The following is a 15,443-nucleotide window of genomic DNA, read 5'->3' as shown; positions in this document are numbered from 1 at the left end:
AGCAGAATTAACAGAATCAAGAAAACTTGAATTCCCAATATTTACATAAAAATTCTCCCTCTCAGGGTAGCGGTGATATATGCAAGCATTCAGGATATTTTTTAGCTGGCAGTACTGAAAAGTTTCACAGCATTTTCTGCAATATTTTTCTTCCCCTTGAAGAGATTACAGATGCTTCATGGAGCACAGTGAAAATTCCTTAAAATTGTCCTAAGCCCAGTGTACTTGTCTGTTTCTTGTTGAGTGTCTGTTAAAAATCACTCGAAATAGAAGTGCTAGGGTAAAACGGGTTAAGAATTTCTGGGGCTTTTTTGTAATACTAAATTGTGGTGCCTGCACAGTGATTTAGCCAGTTTACCTGGTTTGTTGGAGGATTGCTAGGTGAGGCATGAGGAGGCAATGAGAGCAACACACCTTAGGAATGTGCCTGTGGCATAAGAGACAAATGCTTTTATTAGAAATGGTTAGTCAGAAGGTAAGAGAGACTACTTCTTTGTTCTAGTTGAAACAAGCATGTACTTTGTGGTATCAACACACACACTATTTGTCTCTTCACACCCTTGGTTTTCCATGCTCATTTCGATGCAGAGGACCTTCTGGCCGATTCTCTGCAGTGAGCTGCTGGTGCCACTACATCAGCTAGTCACAGGGGCTGCTAGTAGCTAGCATCTGGCCCTAGGGATTATATACAGATGTGCTTTTTTCCCCATTAAATTTGCCAAAATTGTCATTCTCAATCCCTGTGCTCTCTAATGAGCAACACTAGTAACTACCAGAGTCCACAGACTTTGTATTATTTACTTGCTGCTGGAGCCTGCACTAAACATGAGTGTTAGGGAAGAGCATTTGCCCTAAGAGAGATTTTCAGCATAGTAGGGTAATAAAAAAGAAAGGAGCGTAGATACAGGTCTTCTGTGGTGGACACAGCACTCACTGCTGTGTTGCTGGACACAGGATAATACAAAAATCAGTCAGGACAATAATTACTTTCAGCCACATTTATCAGGCACCCAGTCTGCAGCTGCTTCTGACTTTATAGTGTTCAGCATCTGTAACCTGATGTCTGGTTCTGCAACATTTTTTGTTGCTGTCTGCTTACACATTGTTCCTGCAACTAGATGGACTTGTGGATGGTATTCTTTAAAAGATCTGATTCGGTTTAAGAATTTTGTTGTTACAGATATCTGTCTTCTGACTGCTATTTATTTAAATAGATGTTTTCAGAGAAACCTAGCATTATCAGTGTAATAGTCAAAGGTTTGAGCTGTCTCATAGAAGGAGATTGATTGTCTTCTAGCTGCAGTACCAACAAAGATTTTAAGGAGTTTTGAAAATTCTTGCTTTTTAGTATTACTCTGGACATGAGTGAGGGTTTTACAGTGCATTTGTAAATTGCAAATACAATACTTCTCGCTACCCTCCTCTGAATTCCACCAAAATCATAAACACCTCAGCATTATACCAGTATACCAGAGTCTTAAATCTTCCTCTGGTTGATTTTTTGAACCATTTTCCCTGCAGATTTCTTTTGTCCCTCTTCAGAAAACAGAACTATAAAAAGAGTAAATCCTCACAGCTTTGCTTGAGATTGTGCATACTTGTAAAGCCAAAACCAAAGCTGAAACAATTTCAGAATATGCTGCATTTCTACAAAAAAAAAATTAAAACCTCGAAGTTATGTTCCTGTAATAGCAACACTCATGAAAAATTCCTTCCCTGACCATATCCCAAAGAATGATTGAAGGATGTGGCCCTGTAGTTTATATTTCTGAAGCTGGGCTGTCTTGCCCTCCATAACCCTCTGTTTATTTGGGCTCTGAATCACTCTCCCCAGAAGAGGCCTCGCACCAGTGCAAATACTTCCCCTGACAGGCTTCCTTGCAATATCGAGGTTGTAAATATTTACTGCTATTGAGTCAATTTATGCAGGTTCCCAAAGCATGTTAGGCTGGACCTTAAATGGCATCTATTCTGGGATCAAACTCAGGGTAAGCACTGTTTCTCACAGCATCCTGTGGTTGTTTGTTGATGCTGCTGCTCTGGCACTGCCCTGGCTGGGGCAACTAGCAGCGCCCAGGCTTTGCTGGGGTGTGTGTGCCAAGGGGTTGGGCAGGAGCTGCTGTGCCAGGTGTTTTGGTAAAGCCGTCACTGGCCTCTTTTATTTAGTCACATAGATACAGCGCCATTGATTTTCTGTTTCAGACATAACTGTGCATTTACCATGAACAATATGTCCCATTAAATTCATTCTAAAACTCCTTTTTTGGAAGGAGGAAAAGGTGAGGTTAGCAAGTCCAGCATTGGTCCACTTTGCCATTTGCATTCTCTAGCAGTAACATTTTGAACAGACATGAAACAGTCATCTGTGGTACACTACTTGTGAAAGGGGGTGCATTTAGCTTCCTCTGTGAATAGAATACAGACATACCACGTACTGAAATGAAGTGCTCTCAGCCACAGGTCAGTATGTGACAGTATTAGATACTTGCTGTCACACTGACAGCTTCATTCTCCACCAGCACCATCCTTTTGTATCATCTGCGTGTGTGTATTTGTGTGTGTGTGTGTATTTCACAGTGGCAGAAGAAGAAAAATACTGTATCTCTTCAGTTGTTTATATATCTTAGCATGCAAATTTTAATTACCGGATATTTTTAATTGACCAACACTTAACATCAGTGATGTCATGGTTCCAGAAATATTCATAATGTCTACTTTGATGTTTTTCTCTGTCTTAACCAAAGGGCTACACTGATTCCACAGAAAAAAAAATATACCTGGAAAGGAAGATAATTTTTCTTACTGTACAGTTCTTAATAACTGTATATGGAATATGCAAATCCCTTTCTTGGTTGGCTGCAGTAGTCCATCTGTTCTGACAGTATCTCGTATTAGATTATCCAAGACATTTGCCAGCATCTGAGTATGTAGCTTTGCAGCAAACCTCCACCAGAAGCAGAAAGAGGCTGCATTTTTATGAGAGAGAGAGAGAATCTACACAAAGCAAACTAACTAGGCTTCAAGCTGCTAAAAGACTACTTACATGCCTGAGGAAAAGAAGTAAACAATCTTTTTTGTATGTGCTGCTTTAACTGTAGCCTTTTCAGAGCCCTTTTTTCCTTACCCTAAATGCCTTTTTTGCCTGCCAAGAATCAGGATGATTAAATGTCCTTTAAGTGGTGTTTAAAGCTGCATGATCAGAATACCTATCCTCCTGATGCAGTTTCATATAGTAAATATGAAAGGAGAACATTCAGGCATGCTATTTCATGGCTCCTGAGACTTGCTAAGGCAGAGACTTGAAATAACCAGTTTTCCCCCACAGTGACATATGTGTAGCATCCTTACCAGCATCTCCAGCAGCACGCCTGCCTCTCTCTTGCTATTTATTCAGCAGTGCAACTGAATTCAAAAGCAACAGCCTCACACAGACTAATTTTAAAGCAGTCCTCCCTTTTGTGATTTTAAAAGGCAGCTACCAATAAAATTGAAAATTTAAACTCTCGAATCCTTTCTGCTGACCCAGTGATAACTATATTTTGAACTAAAACTGGTTTTCCATTGTCTTCAAAGTTGGGGGGGGAAATAATCATATATATATGATTATTTCTTCTTTTAGAAAAAGTGGTTATTTTTTTATTTCCTGATGGTGCTGAGGATGAGACAACCATCAATACCAGCTGTTTCTTTTCCTCAGTTCTTAGAGTTTTCCTTTATGTTAAATAGAAAGTGGTTGTATAGAGAAACATTATCTAATGGTTTTCAGTGTTAGATAATGTTTATATAAATGCTGTTATAGCATAGATATTACTTGTGGTAAAACAACGTATGTTTCCATGTGTTAGCATTCTTTCAGACAAACTGCAGGACTTGGAGAGCTATCTGTGTCTCCTGAATTTTTTTTTTTTTAAGTGTAATGCTTGTAAAAAGCAGATCTTTTTATTCATATTAGTCTCCAGATTTCCTTCCCCTTTTCTTTATTGCACAAGGCATTAGCATGGGAACACACTCCACATTTCTCAGGCTTTTGTCTGTTCCTGCTGCGTTGCCTACTGGAAGTCAAACAGTACTATTTGGTTTCTGACACAACTGATTACTATGGAAATTATTACCATGTAATAAACAGAGGATTTCATGTGTCGAATGTGCGGCAGGAACACAGACAATTCTGTAAGCAGAAGGTTTCTGGTAATAAGGAAAAAGGGAAGAGAAATGCAGAAAACAGACGATGCCTCTGCAAAATCCATTGTTGCAGATTTTTCTTCAGAAGGCATAACCTGCAGGAACATGGGGGTCGAGCAGTTTCCTGGTTTGTTTCGTTTTTTTTTTTAATGAGTGAGAAGATAAATGTGAACTTGCGCTTCAAGAAATAATTCTTTTATTTTGACTCCAGCAGTTGGTACGGGCCAAAGTGATTTCCGAGGGCATTCGATGTATGTCCCAGATCACTGTTCCACGCTAGGGAGACTAGACAGCTATCGCTCCGCCATGCAGCGCTCCGAAACCAAGGACACCAGCTGCCAGACAGAGGAAGTTAAAGTTGTGCCCCCATCAATGAGAAGAATACGAGCACAGAAAGGACAAGGCATTGCGGCCCAGATGTCTCAGTTCTCCAGCTCATCTGGAAACATGTCGGTGATGAGCGATTCTGCTGCAGTTATATTTGCTTCTCGCCAAAATAACGACATGGGTTTTCACAGCTTGCCTCGTGTTGGTGCGAGAGTGTCTCTGCAGTCCCTAGATGAGACACAGAGCATGATGTCTAGGCAGACAGAAGACATTGCTGGCACTTTACCCCACCAGATAAGTAAATTGCAAGTGGATGATAGTGTTGTGCATCTGAGGAGTAATCCCACGATGGGGACCCTGTCGAGGCCAAAGTCCCAAGAGGTGAGAAGCTGTGAGGGTGAGAAATCCTCAAGCCCAGCATGTGTGGTCTCTCCTCATGCCACCTACTCAACCAGCATCATACCCAATGCAACACTGTCATCCTCCTCAGAAGTTATCCTTATTCATGCTGCCCAGAGTGCTGGATCACTGGATAGTAAAATTACCAGCTCCACTGCCTACCCAAATCCAAGAGACAATCCTGCTGCCAGCAGTGCAATAAGTGGGAAAGAAGATCACCATTCTTCAAGTGGTAACTGGAGTGAGAGTAGCTCCACACGTCACTCACAGACTTCAGATACCATCCCATCTAGTACAGTCATGATGCTTTCCCTTGGTGACTCTGCTGTCTCTCTTAGCACTCCTGGGAATGCAGAGGCTGGGTCTCAGAGCATGAGCTACAGCTGTAGGAGCACTGCTGCTTTAGCAAACCCTTCCCAGGACAGCGATGGTCGGAGTGAATCCAGCTATTCTGGGGAGCGAGCACAGGCAGCAATGAGCAGCACGGAGCATTGGGTGTACAAGTCTTCAGAAAACAGCGATACCCCTTCACGTAAGGCAGTTTGTACCACTCCAGGCTGTGCCACGCCCGGTAGCAACCTGAGCAGCAGCAGCCTGGAGAGAACATCGGTCAGGGACGATTCTGCTTCCCTGTATTCTGTGGAGCAAGATGGCTATTATGGCTCCATGCATATGGACTCTGTGCTGAAGTCAGACATTCCATGCAACAGTACTAACGGTTTTGAGAACCCCAGAGACAGTGTGATAAATGTCTTCGAAGGAAAAGAGAAGAAACATCAGGATGACCAGTCAGGCCAAGGTGACAAATCCCTTGCAAGAAACATCTCGCTGAAAAAGGCAAAGAAGCCACCTTTGCCACCATCCAGAACAGACTCACTCAGAAGGATGCCTAAGAAAAAAGCCCAATCCAATGGACAGGTGCTTGATGAAACCCTCATTGCCACCCTCCAGCATTCTCTGCAGCTCAATCTCAAGTGCAAAAATGGCAGCTCCCCATCCCAGAGCCCCTGCAGTGATTATGAGGACCCCTGGGTGTTGCGCTCCCGCAGCCAAAGCTCAGTCAGTGCGAGCAGCAGCATGATGTCCACCACTGCTCCAAACCTTTACTCCATCTGCACGGTCACTCCCTCCCAGAGTGAAACAAGCAGCATAAAGTCAGAGTACGCTGACCAGTGGGGTTACTACAGTGACTATGCCGCAGTGGCAGACGACCAGCTGAAATCTCCAGTGACCCATTCTGCCAGTACATCATCTGCTCTCAGCGATTACAGCATCAGCCACTTCAGTGATGGCTCAAGGGCTTCTGTGCCACAAGTGCCCAGTGGACTGGCCAAACCAAAGAGCTCTTCTCCGGAGAAGTCCCACCGAGTCACATCGCCATCGAGTGGGTACTCCAGCCAGTCCAATACACCCACTGCGCTTACTCCAGTGCCTGTACTTGTAAAATCTGCATCATCAGGAAACGGGAAATCCAAGCTGAAGCCTAAAGTGCCTGAAAGGAAGTCCTCTCTTCTGTCTTCAGTCTCCATGTCTTCGTCATCCACTTCTCTTTCTTCAAATACATCTACTGAAGGGAGTGTGAGTGTGAAGAAACTGGACCCTGCCCTGAGCCCTCCTCCAGATTCTGGTGCACCTCCTCCACCACCTCCACTTCCAACACCTCCACATTGCCCTGAACTCTCTCCTCCCCCTCCTCCACCTCCAGCAGAGGTCATGGATCTGTCACCATTATCAGCCTCTCCCACATTCCCCCCTCCTCCACCAGAAGCCAATGTAAGTTCTTCCTTTGCTCAGACTGTCCCATTGTTTCCACAAGAAGCCTCCATCAGTTCATTCTCTTCCTCTGTTCCTCCTCCTCCTTCTTGCCCCTTAGCTGTTCCACCACCAGCACCACCACTTGATCCCAAACTAACAAAAGGTGCAACAATACACCCACAGTATTCTTTTAAGAAACGCAGCCAGGAGGAATCTTGCTACAGTCCAGTGAAACAGCCACTCAGCAAGCAAGATGCATCCAGACCTGTAATGCCATTAGTAACCACCAAAGCACTGCAAATGGTGCAGTTGAGGTCTGTGAAAAAATCAACAGAAGGGGAGCCATCAACTGAATCTGCTTCTGAAACCACCTCTCAGGAAAAGGGTACTGCAAATTCAGTGTCACAGTCTGTGCTAAAGCCATCTCTCTCACTAAAACTCAGTAGCAGCTTCAGTGATGAGGAAATGAAAACTCAAGGCACTTCATTTAAAAATGCAGTTCAGACACTGTCTCGGGGTTCTCCTCTCTTTCTTTCTGATAACACTACTGTACTTGACAGTGATCAAAAGCCTGTGAGTGCAGTAGGTCTACGAAAGTCTTCTGAAGCTGATGGTCTGGGGTCAGCCACTGACGACACACCTGAGTCCTCAGTGCAGAGTGAAGACTTCCCTTCTGGCATGTCCCTTCAGGGATCACCAACATCTCCTGACAAGACTCAGGTTGTATTGCCGAGCAAGAAACCACCTCCTATTTCAAAGAAACCCAAACTGTTCCTTCTTGTACCACCTCCACAGTTAGACCTTACAGTGGAGAAAGCAACTGAAGGGAGTGATACTGCCAGAAGCCCAACTAAGAGAGACGCTGTGCTTGCACACTGTGAGGAGGCGAGAAATTGTGTTACAGATGGACTCGGTTCTAGCGAGATGGACTCTGGCAGCCTGGTTCCTGAGGGAGGAGCTGCTGGATTCACCTTCTCTGAGACAGTGGGAGCGAATGCCTTTGTGGTACAGCCTGCTGCATCACCAGTTCAAGAAGAGCCCAGGCAGGAGGAGCAGTCTGCTTTTGATGAAGGAAGCAGTTCAGGCAGCAGCCAAGACAGTGGCAGTAACACCGACGGGCACCTGTCTCAAGAGAACGAAAGTGGTGAGTCTCTTTTCTCTGACTCTAATTCAGATGCAGCAGTAGCTATTTTAAAGAAGCTGGGAAGTGAGAATAGCCATCCTAGCATTGAGGTGGGATTCTGTAGAGGGCAAAATCTCTGGTGATTGTTACAACTAAAAAAAAGTTACAGGGATCTGATTAATACTTCATGAGATTTCTCACAATGCCTTTCTGACTTCTCATTGTTGCAGACACGGAAAGAAAATGATGCTTTATTTAACTGTGCAAGTATTAAAGCATGCTGTGAAAACATGATTAATTTGTTAATTTTGTTTTTGCATTTTAGTGGAAACCATACACATTTTCTTTTGTTACTGTTCTCTGCCTGTTGTGTGTGAGCAAGCACAGGCACTTCATGTGCTGCAGTTCCCTAAGCGAGTGTTGATCTGAAATCACAGTAATGACAGTGCTGCACTCGCTCAGTCCGTCGGATTCTTCTCCTGAGAGGCAGCAAGGGCTGGTTTCAGGATTATGTGCCCATGGGGTTCACTCGACAGACTGTTTTGTTCATTCTCTTTGCACAGTGGAGGTGTTTGAGTCAGACACAGCCAACAGTTCATTCCTGCCAAGCAGTAGTTATGGGGAAGAGACGGACGGAGTGGCAACACCAGCGAGACCAAGGACTACTGAGGATCTTTTTGCAGCCATTCACAGGTACTGCAGAAACTACCTTCCTGTACTGTCAGGTCCAGTAGGTTTCTCAAAAATAAATTTAACGTTTCACTTAAACACCCAATTCCAACAGTCATTGCTTTAACAGAAAGCATATTTATTAACTTTCTACTAAGGCTATATGTGAAAAAGATGAGGAAAAGAACTTGCGTTTTATTGTCTTACAAATGTACTTAATCCATTCTGAGCTAACACCACCCAGATTAAATGGATGTAGATTATATTATAAATACCTTGCCCTTTAAAATATCAAGTTATGTCTAGTATTTATTGTACTGTTCTCAATCTGCCATATTAACTCTACTGTTGCTTTTTCTGTGTATCTTTTTGTTTTCATTCTTGTTCTTCTCCATCTCTTTTTACTCTCTTCGCTGCTTATATGGTGCAGTTTGGGACAGAGGCTCAACGCTAATGCTTCATGGCAAGCGTGGCTGAAACTGGCAAGTAACACAACATGTCAGTCATATGGAAAAACATATGGCAAACGCTGGATTATAGTTTGCCATAATCCAGCCTGAGGTCGGGTGTTTCGTGTCAAACTGGTTCATGAATGAAATGTGCAGTACTGCCTCTAATATTAACGACATTATTCATTTCCCTTGAAAACAAAATCATCCTGAATGGCAGCTAAATTTTCGTGCCGTTCACGTTAGGCGCTCAAAAGGAAAAAAGCCCACGGAAGCCCCTAGGACAGGAACGCCCAAGGCAGAGCAGGGAATGTGTGTCCCCTTGGAGCGGCCGGGCCGGGCTGCGCGGGGCGACAGCGCCATCGTGTGGCTGCGCCGCGCACTGCAAGCCGCAGAGAGGCTGCTCCTCCCTGCCGGGAATGGAATGGGGGATTATCCAGGTGTTCCGTCAGCCTGCACATCTGGGCCCGAGGGCTGCCTCGGGAATGGGCATGGGAATAGAGCGGCTGGGAGCTGGGAGGCTGCAGCACTTTGGATGCAAATGCTATTTTTTTTTTCATATTTGAAACAATTCCATTCTAGACATCACAAAAATTACATACTTATATCCATATGTGTGTATATATATATACATATATATGACACTGACTTTTTATAATTTACTGTTACCTCTTAGGACTTGGCCTGTAGGAGCCATTCTGAAAATGGTCTGTAGCATTCATGTTGCATGGTGCTTGCTAGAACTGTGGCAAATCTGGTTTTAGAATGAAATGTTCTGGGCAGTAGCCATTCTCCATTATGTATGCGGATAGAGAGTGGATCTCTGTGTATATGCACATACCTGTAATTCATGAGTTTGTGGGGAAATGGACAATGGAACTGGATGTAACATACTTAGAACTGCTTGATGCATTTTTTATTAAGACCTTGCTTTTGCTGGCTTTGGACTTGAACCAATGTCGTCCTTGGTTTTTAATTAATAAAAAAAGTTTCAGTTTTCCCCCCACTGTTTCTATGAGGTATTATTTCAGTGATTGGCATTCTTGAATATATGCTTTGCAGCAAGACAAGAAATTTAGTGGTATGTGCATTAAGGAAAGGAAGAACAGTCCTAAGTTTTAAGTTTTTAGTTTTGTTTGAACATATACCCTATTTATGTCTGAAAAGCCACCAAAACGAAATTTGGTTCTTAATTTCAAGTTTCTTCCATAATTCATACATACTGAGAAAAGCTGGCTAGGTGCTGACAGCAAACTGGCTGCTCTGCACTGCATTCACAGTCTTATTGCAGCACTCCAAGCTAGGATAACAAAGTCTTTCCCTGCAGATCTTTGCAATTGAATATTTTTTTAAATTTATTTTGGTGTTTGTAAGCAGTACGACCCCAGTATTGCAGTGTTTAAAGATATCCATAGGCAGCCAAAGCCTTAGTGAAGGAAAATCTTTTCGCTGTAACAGATGCACACACATGTTCACATACAGACTCGCAGAGCATCCAAGCACCAAAATCATCTGCTGCCTGCAGCACAAACACACAGTTAAATCTGGACAAGGGCAGCACATTGGCCGCTCCTGAAGTCATCATTTTACCCCTTTGCTGACTTCTGGTGTCCATTCATTCTCGGGCTGAATGGACATTGGTATTACATTCTTATTCCAGAAAGACAGGTGGAGGCAGCAGCAGCTGCTGAAAATAACAGCTGGTGCAGCTGCCTGTGGGGATATCACAAGTGAGCTACACATGAGCTTCACCGCTTAGGAGAGACAAGATTGCTCCAAAGTCTTGGCATAGCCTATGGCAATGTCTGTTGCTGCCACCTACTCAGCTGATGGTTCCTGCTACTTTGTTTGCAGGGTTTTTTTAAATTATTAATAGGCTATAATGCATGAAAATAGTTGAGCTTGCCTTGGCAAAATCTCCAGGCTTTTAAGAAAGTAAAGCTAAAGATCACATTAAGTAGAAATCTGTTTTACAAAGGGAATGGTCTGGACTGAACACATGCTTGATCAAAATTAATATAGAGTTTTATAGCGTGATAATATTTTATTCCTAAGAAGTCTGCTGACTTGTTTTAAACTTCTGCCAAAATGCCATATTCAAAATTAGGCCTTATACATTTTTTTTTTTAATTAATTCTTGCTGAGTCAGCAAAGAAACAAAGCAGCTGTGCTACAGATACCAGGCATGTTGTACGTTTAGATTTCTAGTAATGTGAAAATGAGGCAATAAAAGTCCAGTTTCCACTTATTCCCAGTTCCATAGTTGTTTCTTAATTTTTTTCTTTTTTTTGTTATCTCTGCACCTTACATTTAAATAGAAAAACACTCTTTCATTTGGAAAGATAACTTTCTTGTCAGGAAGTTGGTCTCTCCTTCATTTAGTTGAAAGTTGCAATGACAGAGCACCAACATAACTGTGAATTTTGTCTGTGCATCTTGAGAGGAGCTGGAAAAGTATTTTCACTAATTAATATTTGGATTAGGGAGGGGGTTTTTAAAAATAATTTAATCCATAATTGTTACGTGTGGCTCCCTTTTCTCTGTCTTCCACAGTAGTGCATTGCTGTGACCTTTTTTCTAAAGGAAAGTGCACTAAACTATGCTTCTAATTCTCCAGAGAGAGTAAAATTAAATAGTAAAATGAAACAAAGCAACCTAATACACTCTGGATGACACATTTTGAATCAAGTCCCCAAATTAACGGAGAAACAGCATGGAGTATAAACCTTTGTAGTGCATTAGAGCAGTTGAATACTGACTCCAGAAAACCTGATTCACTAAATTTGCTGAAGTGTTTTGAACATCAGTATTGCCAGTTTTAGTAGTTTTGTTGTTCCAGATTTGCAGAAAAAGAGTAATGTACTTAGCATATACCTCCAATACCTGCATTGATGCCTGTACAGTTCTGGTGGTGTTCTTATCCATGCTTTAGATTTAGATCACTTCTCCCTTTTCCCTCTCTCTGCTTTAGCTTAATTCACTGTCATCCCTCTAAAGTGAGTTTAATTAGGGGAGGTAAAAAGTTTCATTTTTTGTGTCATCCCTTTTTTTTGTTGTTGTGTTTCAAACTCAGATCCAAAAGGAAGGTCCTTGGCCGTAAAGATTCGGAAGACGACCGTACCCGCAACCATTCTCCGTCGCCCCCCGTAACTCCCACCGGTGCTTCCCCAAATTTAGCTACCCTCAAACAAGCCGGATCTATTCAGAGGAGCGTTCGCAAGAGCAGCACCAGCAATGACAACTTCAAAGCCCTGCTGCTGAAGAAAGGGAGCCGCTGTGACACCAGTTCCCGTATGTCCGCGGCAGAGATGCTGAAGAACACGGACCCGCGGTTCCACCGGACAAAGACAGATGCCTCCCCCGACCTTTCTGACAGCCCTGCCAGCTGCTCACCCAGCAAGAGCAAAAGGGCCCAGGAAGAGTGGGCCAAGAGCGAGGGCCTGATGCCCAGGAGCATGTCCTTCTCTGGCACGAGGTACGGCCGGTCACGGACACCCCCGTCTGCTGCCAGCAGCAAGTACAACGTCCGCAACCGCATCCAGAGCAGCCCCATGACTGTCATTAGTGAAGGAGATGGGGAAGTGGTGGAACAGGCAGAGGGCAGGGTCCGGAGGACTTTGGAAGAGCAGCAGGAGAGGCAGCTTGATATGTTTAACAGTGATGAAATGGACATGAATGACTTCCCATATGCTGAGGAGGCAGGCTGCAAGGAGACTTTGGATCCAGCCCATGTAGACTTAATGACTCAACCAGGTACTTCAAGGAAGTATCTAAACTCTTCAGCTGAAGAAAGTTAAAAGGCAGTGTGCAAAAGGCTTTGGATATTAGTCTAGAAAATCACAGGGACTAGTTTCCAGAAGAAAGCCCAGACCAGGACAAGGTTACTTTGCTGAGCATTTATTCCACGAACTGCATGTGTATGTTTAAATGCTGAAGTGATGATAGTTCTGCATGGTTGGGTTGGGGTGGGGAGCGCTTGCTTTGAATGAGTGGTCTGTGGCTTAAAGAAAGTTAACAGTTGAATTTTTTGTGTAAAGCCTTAGAAGTCCTCTTGTGGGGTGAGGTGGGGTGGGGTGGGGAAGTTTTCTCAGAGTCTGTAGGGGTGTGAAGTTTTTCTTTTTCTTGAGACTGCAATTGTGCAAGCAAAATTTAGGGATAAGCCTGAAATAGGAAGGCTCCTGTGGTACAAGCTGGACATTTGGTTCAAAAGCATTGTAGTGATGCAGCGTAGTGCATTTGTTAAGCAGAGAGGCACAATGGGATGCATTCACCTCTGGGAGAAGGAATAGGGTTGGTGCTGGGGTTACATGGCTTCTTGTGGCCCAGTGTTCAATGAAGTGTGTTCTGTTCGAGCAATGAGCTCACCAGGTAATGGATTGGTCCAGGGTACTGTACTTTTAATTGTTTCCTGAGGGAAAATGAACTATGTAGTTAACATGGAAAAGGGAGCTGAATTTATAACACTCTACTGGCTGCTGTGCAGCCCCACAGGTATGCTTGGTGAAATACTCATTTACGAGCGATTTGCTTCCTTGACTGGAGTATTCCCTTAGAGAACGAGAACAACTGGATGTATGCAGAGGAGGCAAGCAGACAACAGGAAAGTGGGAAATGAATGAAGCAGTGTACTGCTGGAATTTGGAATGGTTGCTGTCATGGTTTAGGAACGGCATTCCCCAGCTTAGTGTTCTCACTGAAACACTCCAAACCATGTACTGCTAGCTCACTCCCCTCTCCTGTTACCTCTGTAGGTGGCTGGAGAGGAGAATTGGAGGCACAAAAGATTCAGGTTGGGGGCTGATAAAAAATCCTACTGGAAACAACAATGAAATAAGAAAATAGACAGTTAACAGCAACAATACTTAGAGTGCACATGAAGGAGGTGAATGGTTCACAGGTGACTGCTCACCACACAGAGCCCAAGAGTGTGTGACCTGCTGCCCCACCTCCTTGTCCCCAGCAGTGTTGTGAGGTGGTGTAGAGTAACCTCTGTGTCCTGGCCTCACCACCTCCTGTCTACTGCAAAAAATTAACGCTGTCCTGGCCGGAACCAGGACAGTTGTGTTTCTGAATTAGAAAGAGAAATATGACTTGCACTACAAAGCTGTAGGTGGAGCCCGTCTTTCAAAACTGAAATTTGGGAGTTGTGTTTTGGCAGAAGTCTGTCTTCCATTTGTCAAAATGGGGAGACTATTACTTTTCATCACTTGAAATGCAGATACTTGCTAACTTTTGGTTACCAAAGAATAAGTTACAGTTACCTTCCTTTTTGATTTGCCTGCAGTATTTCTCTTCTTTTTTAACCTTAATAATTTAGTGAGGTTCATTTTTATTGTATATTTTACAGGTAATAAAAACATTTAACGGTTTTCCAATTGTAAAGAAGACCATTAATTAAAACTGAAATACTGGCTGAAGTTTTTGGTTCTTGGTAGGAATGAAGCTTTTAATTTTTAATAAGAATTTTGCATCATTTGATGGCATGCGCAGTTTTTGTATTGTTTGTAAATATTGAAAGTTGTTAAAATATCTTTTGATCTCCTTACTGTAGAATTTTTACATTTTTAGATTGCTTTTAAGAAGAAAAAGCACTCTTTGTAGATTATTTATTTTAGAGAAATATGCTTGTAATCTCTTTCTTCAATCCTTTACTTGTTAGTTATGTAAATTCAGGGGCCTTCGTTTAACTCTTCCCTTCCCAAGAGGGGAATAGTGCTGAAAATGCTGTGACTTTGCTTCAATAAAGAAAAAGCCTGCCAGTTGCCATATTGTCTTTTGAGTCGATTAAAATCTTCAAAAGATGTGTCCCACAGTGTATGGCAACCCACTGAATGCCATAATCCATGCATCCAGCGACTAATCTCCAGTTTTCATTGCAAAATTTACTAATTCACTTTAGAGACAACTAAAGTGTACTTACATATCCATCCCATTTTGGCATCTCACTTTTGAGACTAAAAAAATTGAAATAACCGTAAGCTTTTTTCCAATGTCGTGTGAGTGTTTCTACTACTTCTCTCCTACTTGCAACCTGTCCCAGAAAACTAAAATCCTTGGAGAACCAGATTATAAGCAGAGTCAGAAGTGAAATGGACAGGTTGAATCTAGCTGGACTCAGTGAACAAGGGTGGAATTAAGTGGTGCATGGCAAACTTTCTACCATTTTTATATGTTAACTATATTTAAAGAACCATTGGATTTTTAAAATGAAAATAAAATCTAATTGGGTAAAGTTGATTGTTTCAGATATTATCAATACTGATGTGAACTACATTCTGTTACAAAGAGACAGCAGTGGCAGAATGCTTTGCACTAAACATCTTGTGAATGTTGCTTTGGTCTGTCTCCCGCAGCTGATCATGTAAAACATGAAAGGACATGTCCTTTTCACAGCAGGTACTGTCCCTTGGAAAGCCATGCTAAATGCTAGCCAGTCCTCACGCCACCATCCTGACAACGTATAATAACATATAATAAAAAATACTCAGGCTTTGTTTTGTTGTTTACAAATGGGAAAGTTATTAAGTAGAAGATAGTTG

General features: G+C 42.8%; 1 protein-coding gene across 9 annotated transcripts in view; it reads left to right on the top strand.

Annotated features, from left to right (window-relative positions):
- The window catches only part of NHSL1 (NHS like 1), a 178,124-nt gene extending 162,988 nt beyond the window's left edge, over nt 1–15,136 (top strand). For 6 of the 9 annotated variants that reach the window (XM_085055681.1, XM_085055683.1, XM_085055688.1 and 3 more), the window contains 3 exons: nt 4,394–7,807; nt 8,350–8,479; nt 11,978–15,136. In XM_085055681.1, coding sequence (XP_084911807.1) covers nt 4,394–7,807; nt 8,350–8,479; nt 11,978–12,701 — 4,268 coding nt within the window. In that variant the 3' untranslated portion in view covers nt 12,702–15,136. The other 3 variants (XM_085055684.1, XM_085055682.1, XM_085055690.1) reach the window with 2 other exon arrangements.
- Nucleotides 15,137–15,443: the final 307 nt, after the last annotated feature.

Source organism: Lichenostomus cassidix, chromosome 3, assembly GCF_008360975.1.
Source record: "Lichenostomus cassidix isolate B80296 chromosome 3, HeHo_3.0, whole genome shotgun sequence".
Classification (NCBI taxonomy): Eukaryota; Metazoa; Chordata; class Aves; order Passeriformes; family Meliphagidae; genus Lichenostomus; species Lichenostomus cassidix.
The sequence above is the reverse complement of the archived record's forward strand: the minus strand, read 5'-3'. Positions and strand labels throughout refer to the sequence as shown.